The following is a 14,923-nucleotide window of genomic DNA, read 5'->3' as shown; positions in this document are numbered from 1 at the left end:
TAAGTAATCTACTACTCTCTTGGAATAACGTTTTCTCTTCCCGTTGCCTTTTCTGGAATTAATCAACATATACGCTTGATGGCTCTGGTTAGAAGCACATGCAATGATACAGTTGTTTTAGGTGGGGAAGTGGTTTTGCCAGGGACTGACAGAATTCCCAGGTCATTCGCTTTTTTAACCTTTTCTTTGTAAGCTACCAGCAGTCCATTTTCCTAAGCTAACAGTTTTTTGTATATGCTGTTATTCAGGTTACTAGAGCAGGTGTCCAGTTTGCTCGCCATCAGCTGACCACTGCTGTTGTAACTGTTGGGATCGGAGCTTTCTTTGCAGCACAGGATGCTGTAGAGGTGCCTCTGGCACTCAGAGGAAGCGTAGTAGTAAATCAGGGGGTCGATGCAGCAGCTTATGCTGCTCACGCAGACGCAGAGGAGGTAGGCAAAGTAGGCAGCCTCCGTGGCGGGGTTGCCAGAGAGGAATAAATAATGTAGAATCAGGAGGACGTTGGTGGGTCCGAAGCAGACGAGGAAGATGCAGAACACGGCAGCTGACAAGAACAGAGCCCGAGACTTCTTACTCCTGTTGGCAACAGCGGAAGAGCTGAGACATCGGATGATGGACACGTAGCAGACTGTGGAAATGATGAGTGGCAGGAAGAAGAAGACGGCTGAGAAGACAGAGAAGTAATAGGCGTAGAAGCCCTGGAGCAGGGTCTCGTTGAGCACATCGTGACAGGTGGTGATGTTGAGCCCCGGCACCCGGGTGGTCTGCTCCTTGAGGAGAAGAGGGATCACCCCCGCGATGGCCATAACCCAAATGGCCAGGCAAGTGAAGGAAGCCCTCCCCAGGGTGCGCCAGGAGAGGGACTGGATGGGATAGACCACGGCCAGGAACCGGTCGATGCTGATGACAGTCATGAGCATGATGGAGGCATACATGTTACCGTAAAAGGCCGCGGTGGCGAAGCGACACATCTCAGACCCGAATTTCCAGTCACTGCCGGAAAAGTAGTAGCTGATCTTAAAGGGCAGCACGGACACGAACAGCACGTCTGCTGTGGCCAGGTGTAACATGTACACTATGGCCGGCTTCTTGACCTTCATCCTCAGGACGAACACGGCGATGGCCAAGAGGTTGAGGGGAAGGCTGATGACGAACACGGCGGTGTAGACGGAGGGGATGAAGAAAGTCAACCAGGGGCTGGTCAGATAGCCCGAGGCATCTTCCGAGATGAACGCGGGCGGTGCTCTTTGGAGAGGACTGCTTTTGTTGAAGACGGACCTGTCTTCTATTAACGCACTTTCATTTTTCTCCTCCTCCTCTCCCCACGGCACGTGTTCAAATCCGCTGTTGGAATTCCTGAGTATAAAGGACCGGGGGTTCACAGTACCATTTATTGGTTTTGACTCTGAAAAACAAAATCCAAAACATGAGCGAACTAAAAAGCACAAGAGGCAAGTGAAAAGTCCGTCTAACTTTTGTTTGTTTCTGTTTTCTTCCCCAGGGATTGGGTGGTGATGACCAGGGCAGGCACAGAGAGATTATAGACTTTATTAGAAATAAGCAAACTCAAATATTGTGCAACGTTCTGTTTTGATGGAAGGAAACACTTTGAAAAGTCTGCTCCGCAAAGGGACAAAGGTGAATGATATACTTTCAGAGATCTACCCTGCAGACCTCGGGAAAAACTGAGTCACTGACAAAGAAGAATCCAACAGCGCTTTCTTTTCTGTACTGCCCACTATATACACACACACAGAGAAGTCTCAGCTTCTATGACTTATCTTTCCTTCATATACCTTCAAATGCATGTTTTTTTCCCCAGTTAATGGAAAAATCCACACATAAAATGAAAGGGATTTTTTTTTCATTTTTGATACTGGGGATCAAACCCAGGGGGCATTCTACCTCCAAGCTCCACCCTAGCCCTATTATTTATTTATTATTTAATTAATTTATTTGTGTGTGTGATACTGGTGATCAAACCCAGGGACATTCTACGTCCAAGCTACACCCCCAGCTCTGTTTGTTGGTTTGTTTGTTTATTTATTTATTTATTTATTTATTTGTCTGTGTTACTGTGGATTGAGCCCAGGGGCAGTCTACCTCTAAGCTACACCCCCAGCCCTATTTTATTTTTATTTTGAAATAGGGTTTGGCTCAGTTGATGAGCTTCACTACTTGCTGAGGCTGTCCTCAACTCTGATATTCTTGTCTCACCTTCCCAAGTACTGGAATGACAAGCGTGTACCACCATACCTAACTTGATTTTATGTTTTATTTTGAAACAGGGTCTTGCTAGGTTGCTGAGAATCTTGCTAAGTTTCTGAGGTTGTCCTTGAGCCTGCGATTCTCTTGTCTCAGCCTCCCAAGTACTAGGACTTCAGGCATGTACCACCATCTCTGGCTGAAGGGAACCGTTAAGGCTACGGAGCATCTGCACATAGAGTAGGACCGGGGACCCCATGACCATTTTCCATGTCACAGCAGTTGTTCTCTATCTTTAGTTTGCTGACAGAGTAGAATGTCCCAAATCTCTCACAAGTCTAGGTCCAAACCACAGTCTCTCAGGTTATCTCCTAATACAACCAACAAGGTACCGATCACTACTCATCATCCGGCTTCCTTCCTGGGTGGACAGCACAGCTGCAGCCATGCTCCTCCACTCAGGCCAGGCCCAGGGCCTTGGCTCAGTTCTACAATGCTACTTGTAAGACTCATGTCAGGACACTCAGGATCTTTGCAGTAGCAACCAGATGTCAAAATAAAGGCTCAACTTCCTTTTATCACCCTCTCCCACTAGGAATAAAATAAGTCAATTGAAATGCTAATCAGAGAAAAGCAATACTTAGCAGTGGGAATTCAATTCAGTTTTTTTCTTCCAAGAAGCTCTGTTAATCCTGTGCCACTGAGGATGCTGGATAAAGGGTCTTTGTTGGGCCTTAGAAAGCCCAAGGGGAAAGACAGAAGCCACAGGAGAAAAAAGAACAAGGTCTCTACTGCTGGGACTGCACATAGCAGGGTCTGGACCTCCAAGTCTCTTAGAATGATGTTAGAGGATTTAAAATTGGCTGAAGGCTGTACAGTACAGTGGATTTTCAAACTTTTGGTTTTGTTTTTCAGGAACAGAGCTCTTAAAGCTCTTCCTGGAAATAAAAAACAAAAACAACCCCCCCCCCCACACACACACACAGAAAGAGGTCTAAGGTAAGGGAAGAGTAACCCCAGCTCCCAGTAGTCTCTAAGGCTCACAGATCAACTGTCCCTCAGAGAAAGGTGATTGAACTCTGCACCCCTACCCATCAATGGCCCACATGCATGCGGGCTCACAGGATGGTAGAGGGTGAGGGTTTGGGGTGGGGGGTGAATCTTGAAAGAAAGAATGACATGGGGTTCTTGTTTTCCGTGACTTTGAGCTTGCAAGATGGCCACAGTCAGTGTGTGTGACAGCGTGAAGTGCATATTTGGTCATCCTCCCCTTTCCTGACATACAGCTCCTAAAATTCCTGGAATCTGAAGAGTGATAAGAATGTCTTTCTATTGTAATGGGTCGACTGGTGGTTACTGGCCCCCAGATAACTTCAAGATGAGGGCCCAGCACAGGAAAGACCAAAGCACATTCCCACTTATCTTGACCTCCCATCTGGTTGCCCATCAGTGCCCTTGTAATAATATCTTTTACAACAAATGAGAAAACATAAGTGTTTCTGTGAGTTCTATGAGCCACTCTGGCAAGTTAGTTGCATTTGAGGAGGAAGCTGTGGGAATCCCCAATGCATAGGCAGTTGATCAGAAGTTTCATAGTTACTGGAAAGTTAGGAGAGAATCCCAGAAATAAAAAAGTCAGAGAAAGGGAACCCTAAATTCCGGTGTAAAGTCCGAAACCCGAGGCGTTGGCTGACCACTGGACCGTGCATGTATGGTACAGCTGCAAAGCACCGCTGCTAAAGAGAAGAGAGGTGAAGTGGTACTTGAGCTTTTCCTCAAGCAAGTGTATAGTGTGGGTCCAACCAAATTAATTGGCTGCTAAGACAAAAACACTAACATTCTCTGAAGGAGTATAACAAAATCCAGAGTCTTAATACAATATTCAGAATACAATCCCAAATCATTCAATATAAGAAGAACTGAGACGTTCTAAGCCGGGCGTGGCTGTGTACGCTTGTCATCTCAGAATTTGGGAGGCAGAGACTGGAAGGATCACTGTTCACGGACAGCCTCAGCTACTTAGCGAGACCCTTCGCAACTCAGTGAGACCCTGTTTCAAAAAAATAAAAAGACTAAAGCCGGGCGTGATGGCACATGCTTGTAATCCCAGTGCTTGGGAGACTGAGGCAGGAGGATTGCACAGGTTTGAAGCTAGCCTCAGCTACTTAGTGAGGCTCTCAGCAACTTAGTGAGATCCTGTTTCCAAATAAAATATAAAAAGTAGGCCTGAGAGTATAGCCCGGAGGTAGAAAAGTCCCTGGGTTCCTCCCCCAATACCACTAATAAAGAAAGAAAGAAAGAAAGAAAGAAAAAGACTAAAAAATAGGACTGGGGGTGTAGCTTGCAAGTACAATGCCCCTGGGTCCCATCCCCAGTACCGCAAAAAAAAAAAAAAAAAAAAAAGAATTGAGAGGTTCTATTATATCTAACCATTCTTTGATACAAAAATCAACTCAAAGTGGATTTAAGACTTACACCTGAGGATAACACAGAGGGGAAGCTCCATGACATTGTTCTGGATAATGACTTTTTAGATATGACCTCAAAAACAAACGCAACAAAAGCAGAAGTCGACAAATGGATGGCATTAAGTTCTAAAACGCTTCTGTGCAGCACAGGGAACAATCAACAGTGAAGAGACAACTTTGGGTATTGATGAAAAACATTTGCAAATCATAAATGCGATAAGGAATCAATATCGAAACAACACAAAGAACTGAAATCACTCAATAGCAGGAAAAAATAATCTGAGAAAAAAAAGAAAGTACTGAATAAACATTTCTTCAAAGATGACATACAAAGAGTCATCAGGTATATTAGAAACTGCTTAACATCATTAATCAGCAGGAAAGGCCTAATTAAAACCACAAGGCGATATCTCCACATTACACCTGCTAGAATGGTGATATGAAAAAAATGAAAGGGAGCCAATGAAGAAAAAGGGGCCCTGTACACAGGTGGTGGGAATGTAAATTATACCAGCTATCAAGAAAAACAGCACATAGCCGAGCGTGGTGGCGCACACTTGTAATCCCAGCACCTGGGAGGCTGAGACAGGAGGGTTTGCACACGTTCGAAGCCAGCCTCAGCTATTGGATGAGGCTCTCAGCAAATTAGTGAGACCCTGTTTCCAAATAAAGTGTAAAATAGGGCTAGGAGTATAGCCTGGAGGTAGAAAAGCCCCTGGGTTCTACCCCCAGTATCACAAAATCAAACAAACAAAAAAACCCGCAAAACCAAAAACACCAGCATAGACATTTTTCAAAATCTTATCCTTCCCTGTTGGCTTTCATGTAGCCTGCTTTTAGACCTAATTGTTTGCTCACTTAACTATTTTTTTCCCAGTACTGGGGATGGAACCCAGAGGCATTCTACTTCTGAGCTATACCCTAAGCCCTATTTTTTATTCTTTATTTGGTACACGGTCTCATTAAGTCGTGGAGAGCCTCACTAAGTAGCTGAGGCTGGCTGCGAACCCAAGATCCTCCTGTCTCAGCCTCCTGACTGCTGGGATTTCAAGCGTGTGTCACCATGCCTGGCTATCACTCAACTATTTTAAGTTACAATAGAATCTAGCCTTCTCTTTCCTACTACTTAGCAACATTTAGTTTTCTCATGCTATAAGAGACATAAATAGGTTGTACGATAGCTGTAAATCAGATTTCAAATTTACAGCCTTTTCTAGAAGTTTCATTTTCTTCCCTTTCTGATGCATCTAACTTATTCCATATTCACCTTGACCATGGTATTTGACCTTCCCTGTGGGATGTGAGGTTGCCATCAAGGTCATGATGATTGTACGTGTGTGTTGGGGGGGGGCGTTGGAGATGCAGGGAACTGAATTGAACCAGGATCATTTTCCCTCCAAGGTACACCCCTAGCCTTTTTTTGTTTTGTTTTTTGTTTTTTTCTTTGAAGCAGGGTCTCACTAAGTTGCTGAGGGCTTCACTAAGTTCCTGAGGATGGCTGTGAACCTGGAATCCTCCTGTCTTAACCTTCCAAGTACTGGGATTACAGGCATGTATCACTGCACCCGGAGGGTTCTGGAACTCAAGACCACAAAACATATTATCTGTAAAATGCTGACTTAGAGGAACTTTAAAATAACACGATTTGCCTCTGGAGTTTTGTGATCTTCACCAGAATGAGGACTTTTATGATGCAGAGGGGGAAGAAGGATATATGAGCACGTACACGTACACATACAAGTCAGGACGCTACTAGAAGAGGGATATGATTTGAAAACTACTCAACACTCATAACTAAGCTTCTTAGATACTGCCATTGGGTCTAGAAGTAAGACTGTTATTAGGCTTGACTCTATATTTAGTGCTTTGGCAATCCATATTCGTTTTCAAATACGTCTTTCCTGGCTAGTCCTTCTTGGGCAGTACAGTATTTATGACAGGAACATTAAACCCACGGGAACATGCAATTTTGATAAGCTAGAACCCAGGAGGAATGCTTAATTCCTTGATTAAATATTACTGCCCAAGGTGCTACCTTTTCTTGTACTAAAGTTTTGGTGTTTTGTTTTGTGGAATTAAAGAATACTAGCAAAACAACAACAACAACAAATTCAAAAAAGGTATACCAGCATCAAAGAAACACTCAGACTGGCAAAGACAACTAGATATTTCCAAGGCCTTCAGGCTGAAATTTGAGTTTGCTGTCTCTTCTTCCTACAGTCCTGGCACAGCTGCCAGTCAGCCAACAGTGCTTATAATCCATCCATGCTTGTTGTTAAGCTACGGTTTCACAACAAGAAGCAGTGCAGTCCTAACATTAGTTCTCATACTTCTTGCTAAGTTTCACTTAATAAAAGTTTTTCTAGATGCCTCTAGAGTGTCTTTGTTATTGAATGTGGCATATCACTAACTAGCACGAATGCTGACTTCCTAACTCTGGAGACTTAAAATTTGTGAGTCAGACAACGCTCTGATGAGATCTGGCCTGGGTGGCTGCATGCTCTCTCAAAGTCCCATTAGATCTTGGGATTTATACCACGCTGGCCTCCCCTGGAGCTGGCCCTGGCCGTGACTCAGAGCTCTGTCCCACCAGGCTCATGTTTTGGGGGAATTAACCAAGCAGAAGTCCTAGGAGCTTGGCAACATTCCCACACGGAGGAGCAGTTTAGTTGGGCCCTGATCCTCTCCCAAAGTGATCAACACAGGCTCAAGAGGAGACAGAGCCGGATGCCAGCGACACGCTGGACCTGTCAAGTGTGACTCGGCAGCCGTGGTGAGTGCCCGGCTCCCTCCAACACAAACAAATGGGCAAGAGGCGGTGCAGCTTAAGGAAATGGCTGCTTTCAGATCTGGGGTAGGAAATACATAAGATGAGCCTTGAACATCTTTGAAGAACATTAGGGTTAGGTCAAAAGGACCGTGGAGGCAGCCCAAAGGGGCTCCCATTGGAGAAGCGGTGACAGTTTGATCATGAAATGAAAAACAATGAAAGTGAATTGAAACATTTCATATATGTTAAGGTCCATGAGTTCAAATTGCAGCTCACCAGACAGGATGGTTCTGTGTGGTCAAAGCCTCTGATTCTGCTACCAAGAAATCATTTGCTGTACCTGCTAAACTATTTGAAATGATGGTAGAGACTTAGTAGTGGCTATAAAATTAATTTATAAGATTGCAATGAGTGTTTTTTTAGATGGAGTCTCACTATAATGTCCAGGCTGGTCTTGAACTCCTGTGCTCAGGCTATCCTCAGGCCTCAGCCTCACAAATAACTTGGACAAGTTCAGGTGTGCACCACTGTATCTGGCACGATGAGAATTTTTCTTAAAAATATAGAATAGGTTAAAAATGTGAGAATGTAAATGTGAATTCTGTTTGGTAAAACTTTTGTCTCACATCTATATATACAATATGATGGTCTATGCATATTTACTGTATATATTACACCTACTATGTAATTTTTTTTGTATTGGGGATTGAACAAAAAAGGCATTCCACCTCTGAACTATACCCTCAGCCCTATTTTTTATTTGGAAACAAGGTCTAGCTAAGTTGCTGAGAACCTCACTAAGTTGCTGAGGCTTAAACCTGCAATCCAGATACCCTGGGGTCAATGTGGGAGAGTGTCTGGGGAAAGGAAGACTCAAACAAGAAAAGCACCGAGGCCAATAGACACACTATTCACCCTGGAAACTGTAGGCGTAAGAAAGGTGGCTGGCGAGGGTGGGGGTAGAAAAAAAATCACAAGATAGAGAGGCAGAAAAATCCGAGTGTTAAAACTGCGGAGTCCTGAAAACTATCATCATGGCAAAAGTTAAACCAAGGTTATCGTTCCTAATGACTCTCTGGAGGATGAGGGCGACTGGGGTGGTGTCTGCAGAAGGGGAGCCAGGGACTCATGAAACCTAGTGAAAGGGAGTTCCCCGACACAAAGGCCATAGGGTGTATGATTCCAGCTTTATGTTAGGTAAATCTCACCTCAATTAAAAAAAATAAAGGAAGGGCAGAAAGAGAGAAGGAAGGTAGGAGGAAGGAGGGAGGGAGGGAGAGACAGAGAGAAAGGCGTCCTTAGGGAAGAGAGGGCTGTGTGTACAAAATGAGGAGAGCAACCAGATTGGAAACCAAGGTCCTGGGGCCCCTTGGTCTTGCTGTCCTTGTGCTGAAGACCCAGTGGAGTCCCAGACAGTCATTTCCAAGGAAAATGACTGAGAAGGAGGAGGGGCAGAAAGGGCACAGGGAGGAAAATGGCTAGATGCTTTGGAAAAGGAGCAAACTCAGAGCCAGAGAGAGAGAGAGAGAGAGAGAGAGAGAGAGAGAGAGAGAGAGAGAGAGAGAGAGAGAGGGAGAGAGAGAGAGAGAGAGAGAGAGAAAGAGAGAGAGAGAGAGAGAGAGAGAGAGAGAGAGAGAGAGAGAGAGAGAGAGAGAGAGAGAGAAATGTATTAGAGCTCACAGGACACTGGCCTGTTGGGAATAAAGGTTCAGGAATGCTGGATGAGGAGAATAAAGAAGAACGGCAGCGGGCAGAGGTGGCAGGGGAGTATTCCCAAAAGGGGGGCAGGGACAACTCAAAAATACCCTCACACAAAGGAAGGGTGAGCAAGTTAGGAAAGACCGTACGGCCTAATATATCATTTGAAAAGAAAGACAAAGAGACTAAGAATAAGAGAGAGAAGAAGGAGAAGTATGTAAGTAAATATTAGTATAGAAAATAAATAGCCGGGCGTGGTGGCGCAGCTTGTAATCCCAGCATTTGGGAGGCTGACACAGGAGGATCACGGTTCGCGAACAGCCTCAGCTACTTAGTGAGGCCCTCCGCTACTTAGTGAGACCTTGTTTCAAAATAAAGAATAAAAAATGGGGCTGGGGGTGTAGCTCGGAGGTAGACCTCAGTACTGAAAAAAAAAAAAAAGAAAGAAAGAAAGAAAGAAAAAGAAAAAGAAAATAATGACTTGCTGGTCCCTTTAAAACTTGACTTTCAGGCGTGCGTGTGTGCGTGTATGCGTGTGTGTGTGTGTGTGTGTGTGTGTGTGTGTGTGTGTGTGTGTGTGTTACTGGGGATTGAATCCAGAGGTGTTCTACCTCTGAGCTATACCCCTAGCCCCCCTTTTTTTTCAGTACTGGGGATGGAACCCAGGGACATTCTACCTCTGAGCTACACCCCAAGCCCTACTTTTTATTCTTAATTTTGCAACTCTCTGAGTTGCAAAAGGCCTCACTAAATATCTGAGGCTGTCTGCGAACTGCGAACCTCCCATCTCAGCCTCCCAAATGCTGGGTTTGTAAGGGTGCATCACCATGGCCGGCTGCCCTATTTTATTTTATCAAACTGTTGAGGCTGTTCTCCACCCTGTGATCCTCCTGCCTCAGCCTCAGCCCTTTTTGTAGTTCTGGGGACTGAACCGAGGTTCTCACACGTGCTCGGCAACCTCTGTGCCACTGAGCTCCATCCCCCAGGGACTATGAGGTTTTATGGAGCTATCTGGTCTGCTTAGGGCAGAATATTGCCCCATTTGGGGGTCTGTTTAGGATTAGGATCACTCTTTCTCTGCAATAATCAATTAATTAGCATTTTCATGAGTAAGAATCTATTTACAGCCTGCCTTATCATCTGTTAGTAAAGATGAAGGGCAGGATGCCACCGCCCTGTTCACTCAATGCCTCTCCTCTCTGCTGGGTCTGGCCTTTCAGCCAATGAGGCACAGACTGTGCCTTCCAGGGGTACGGGGCCACATAGTGGGGCTACTTCCTTATTGTAAGAGAGGCTGGAAGTCAAGATGGGTCCCTTACTGCACATCTGTACTCCCTGTACTTGTGAAGCATAAACAGGAGGAGTACAATTTTGAGGCTAGCCTCAGCAACTTAGTGAGAACTCTTCAAAATAAAAGAATTAAAAGGGTTGAAGGTGTGGCTCAGAGGTAGGATCCCCTGGATCCCCAGTACAAAAAAAAAAAAGAAAAAAGAAAAAAAAAAGAAAGAAAGAAAGAAAAAAGAAAAGAAAAGAAAAAAAAGGCTCCCTTTGTACAAGGAGTGGTAGAGAAAGTTTGCACTTGAAAGACCTGCCTGTGGTCAAGTCCCAACCTCACCTCTTACCATTCTGGGTCTTGGTGCCCTTATCTGTAAAGTGGGGCTGTTTGGGCAATAAGGTAGTCTATGTAATGCACCCAAACAGGTGTTGATAGCTATTTTTAATTAAAGGAGAATGTGTGAGGAGTGACCTGGGGACAGGAGCCAGAGAAAGCATAACTCCTTGGGTGAAATAGAGGCTGGGTAGTGGGGCGGGGTTGGGGGAGGGGATGCTGGAGAGAGGCTGGAGATCCATCCTGCAAAGGGAGAGATACCTGACCGCCTTGCAAAGGACCTGGCTTGACCCTGTGGGTGGAAGGACAGCTGTGGAGCTGCCCATCAGTGTGTCCTGCCACAGCCACTACCAGCTCTTCTTGAGCCTTTCACCTAGATTCTTATAAAATTCATAAACATCACTTCTTACCCTTGGACACTGGCCCTCTTTTTCTTTGCAGGTCTGAGGATGGAACCCAGAGGCATTTGACCTCCGAGCTACACCCCCTGCCCAATTTTTTTATTCTTTACTTTGAAACAGGGTCTCACTGAGTTGTGGAGGGCCTCACTAAGTAGCTGAGGCTGTCCAAGAACCGCGATCCTCCGGTCTGAGCCTCCCAAATGCTGGGATTACAAGCGTGCGCCACCACGCCTGGTGACACTGGCCCTCTTTAATGAACTCAAATTATGTCACTTAAATTGTGTGGTCAAAGCAGTGTAAACTGGCTAATGGACTTTCAAGTTTCTCAATAAGCATCTGTTGAGTGAATATTTTATTCCAGGCTGCATGCAGACAGTTTTAGCTGAGAGATAAGATTCCCACAAAGCGACAAGACAGGAAGTGTCTTGGGAACAAAAAGTCCTGAGGTACTGCAGAAAAGCTCAGATTGGTGATTTCGGCTGGTGCTGGAGGAGCTTCACAGCCCCCTCTTGGCACATGCAGCTGGTGATCCTGGCCTACTGCCTGTCCCCCAGCAGTGGCATATCAAGGGTTGGAAAGGGATTGCTGGATGTTGGGTGAGGTCTCAGCATCAGTGTTTTATGAAGTTCAGAATTGCTAGTACATCATGATAATAAATACTGGACCTATTTGAGGGGGGTGGTTCTGGGAATTAAACCCAGGAACATTCTACCTCTGAGCTACATCCTCAGTCCTTTTTATTTTTTATTTTAAAACAGGTTCTTGTAGCCGGGTGTGGTGGCACACGCTTGTAATCCCAGCATTCAGGAGGCTGAGACCTGGAGGATCGTGGTTCGTGGACAGCCTCAGCTACTTAGTGAGGCCTTCTGCAACTCAGTGAGACCCGGTTTCAAAATAAAGAATAAAAAATAGGGCTAGGGCAGGGGTGTAGTTCGGAGGTCAAATGCCCCTGGGTTCCATCCCCAGACCCACAAAAACAAACAAACAAACAAACAAACAAACAAACAAACAACAGGTTCTTGTTATATTGCTGAAGATCTTGCCAAGTTGCTGAGGCTGGCCTTGAACCTGCGATTCTCCTGTCCTAGCCTCCCAAATACTGAACTGATATGTTACATCCAGCTTAGCAGACCTATTTTTGTTTGATTTTTTATCAGTGATTTATAACTCTCTAAAGACAAAGCCACACTTACTGCCTATACTCAGTGTTGGTGGACCATTTTATACCCTCTCTCCAGCATTTGATATCCTACAGTCTCTGGCCCTTAGTTTCAGAATCAGCAAAAGGGGATAAACTTCCATCTTAACAAGGTGTTTTGAGAGGGTGGAATGAAACAGTCTAGATGGAAACTTCTTCTGGCCCAGGTTTGACATGCACTTAACATATTTTATTTTTCTGCCCCGGTTTCTTCTCCCCTCCCTTAAATGGCTCCAGAACCAAGCGTGGATAAATTAGCCAGTGTTTAGCCAGCTGTTTCTCTATCCACCTTTCCCTTCCATGAGGAAGGAAGAAGTGGCAGACACTGGCAAGCAGCTTCACTTGCTAAAGGGGCCAAACCCTCCCCGGGGGGATTGCATTACAGAGGCATTTGTGCACACCTGTACTTTGCCCCAACGCCCAAATCTCAAACAAAAGAGCTTGTCCCTAAACAAAACTGAGCGCACTGCACAATGGCCCGTGCAATCATGTAAAAGCCACAAATGTTCAGGCGTTCTTCAAATCCCTCCACTTCGCAGGTTATAATTTCATGCTATCCACAGGCAGGCTGGCTAGGTGCTGCTCAACTGTGGGCCCCTGTCTGCAGCTCCGTTCTCCTAAAAGCATCGCTGGAAACTCATCCTGAACAAAGAGGGAGAGCAGAGAACATGCTATGTCTTTGTCTTAAGCTTGGTGTGTGGGAACAAGACAGCGCACTTTCTTTCACTGGTCATAAGAAAGCCCACTAGACTGTCTTCTGCACGGAAGAAAAAAAAAGGCAAAAAGTTGCTTAAGTACCATTACTTTTAAAAAATTAAAAAAAAACATATCTCACTTTCTAATTGGTTCCTTTACAGGCTGAAAACAAGTCCTCTGTCTGGCTTTGGGGGACAATGAATCGAGAGAATTTGACTAAATAATTGACCGAATGTATTGATTTGGTCAAGTAGCCAGACACTTTAAAAACACACTGTTAGTGGAAAGCGTATTCTAAATAAGCAACCTTCTAGCAGCAGGTAAGAAATTCTGTTAAGGCTGCGATCCCCGAGTGTCTGAGGGACTTGGTCCTGGGGAGGGGTCTCTTCCCTCAATCCCCAAGGAATGGATTCCGGGAAACAAAGCCTCCCGGCCAGCTCCACTATCAGCAAGTATCTGGTACCCTGAGCACCTTCAAGAGACAAGGCCCGCTGCGGGCCAACCGACCCCTGGCTCACTCTCCGCCGAACGCGCCAAGGGCTTTCTTTACGCCCCTTCCCTTGCTTAAAATGTGCAAGGGAAAAAATCAACAAAGCCACAACTTCGGCGGGAGCGTCCCTCCACTTCTCAAACTTGGAGAGTTTACTAGCGCAGCAACGTGGGGGTGGGGGGAAACCTTTCTTTTTTTTTTGGGGGGGGGTGGTCTTGCGAGAAAAAGGCCACACAATGACCACGGACGGCGGAGGCTGCTCAGGAGTCCCGGCCGGTCCTCCCTCGGCGGCGGGCTGCATCCTCCCAAACCCAGGGGAAAGCGGCGCCGGCGGGCCGGGAGGGGTAGCCCATGGGGTGCCCCCCAGATGTGCCTGGGGGAGGCTCTGATCTCGGCCCAAGTGCCGGTCTGGCTGCTGGAGGGGCGACCCCGGGGACCGGGGCGACCTGCGCGGGGTCGCCCCCCCCCCTTCCCGGCGCGGGCGGCTCACCTGGCTCCCGGGTCCGGGCGCTGGGCGGCGGCGGGGGCCCGCACAGGCCGAGCCCCGCGGCCAGCAGCAGCAGCAGGCGCCGCGGCCCCATGGTCCGAGCGGCTCGGCGCGGCGCTCGCGGCTGTCCCGCTCGGCGGCGGCGGGCGGAGCTGAGCTGGGGCGGAGGAGGCGGCGGGGAGGGGGGCGGGACCCTGCGCGGCGGGGCGGGCGAGGGCGCCCCCCGGCGAGGCCGCCAACCCTGCGAGGTCCAGTCCCGACCCTCTCGGGAGCCCGCCACGTCGGCAGCGGCCGTCCTGTCCGGGATGCGCCCCAGGGTGCTGGCCAGGAGACCCTCCGCCCTCCCTCCTGACCCCGGCCTGGGAAGGTTAGCCCCGCTTGGGTGTTTAGCTAATGGGCTACTTCTTCTTTTTGTTATTTAGGGAATAATATTTTTTTAAAATATTTTTTATTTGCGGGTCTGAAGATGGAACCCAGGGGTAATCGACTTCCGAGCTACAACCCCTGCCCTATTTTTTTTATTCTTTTTTTATTGTGTGTGTGTGGGGGGGGTACTTCTCTACCTCCAGGCTACACTCCCAGACCTATTTTATATTTTATTTGGAAGCAAGGTCTCAGTTGCTGAGAGCCTCACTAAGTAGCTGAGGCTGGCTTGGAACCTGTGCGATCCTCCTGTCTCAACCTCCCAAATGCTGGGGTTACAAGCGTGCGCCACCACACCTGGCAAGATCTTGATATTTTAAATTCGTCTCTCTTTGTTTAACAGTGTTAGTCATTCAGACGCCGGGCACTTAGATTGGACCTAACCAACCCCGACCCAGGACCAGCCTCCCTGCTGGACAGAGCTCTGGCCCACTGGAGTCGCCTTCAGGGATCCCTGGGCAGCCAGCGGGGCCTCTGA

The 14,923-nt window shown here is 46.9% G+C and overlaps 1 protein-coding gene across 1 annotated transcript; it reads right to left on the bottom strand.

The window, feature by feature from the left end:
• Positions 1 to 212: 212 nt before the first annotated feature.
• F2R (coagulation factor II thrombin receptor) lies at positions 213 to 14,116 on the bottom strand (the record flags this gene model as incomplete). Its single annotated transcript, XM_080708020.1, has 2 exons — positions 213 to 1,405; positions 14,026 to 14,116. 2 exons carry the CDS (start codon positions 14,114 to 14,116, stop codon positions 213 to 215), a joined length of 1,284 nt encoding a protein of 427 aa, XP_080564146.1.
• Positions 14,117 to 14,923: the final 807 nt, after the last annotated feature.

The sequence above is a fragment of the Muscardinus avellanarius genome (assembly GCF_963383645.1).
Source record: "Muscardinus avellanarius genome assembly, chromosome: 1".
Taxonomy (NCBI): Eukaryota; Metazoa; Chordata; class Mammalia; order Rodentia; family Gliridae; genus Muscardinus; species Muscardinus avellanarius.
The sequence above is the reverse complement of the archived record's forward strand: the minus strand, read 5'-3'. Positions and strand labels throughout refer to the sequence as shown.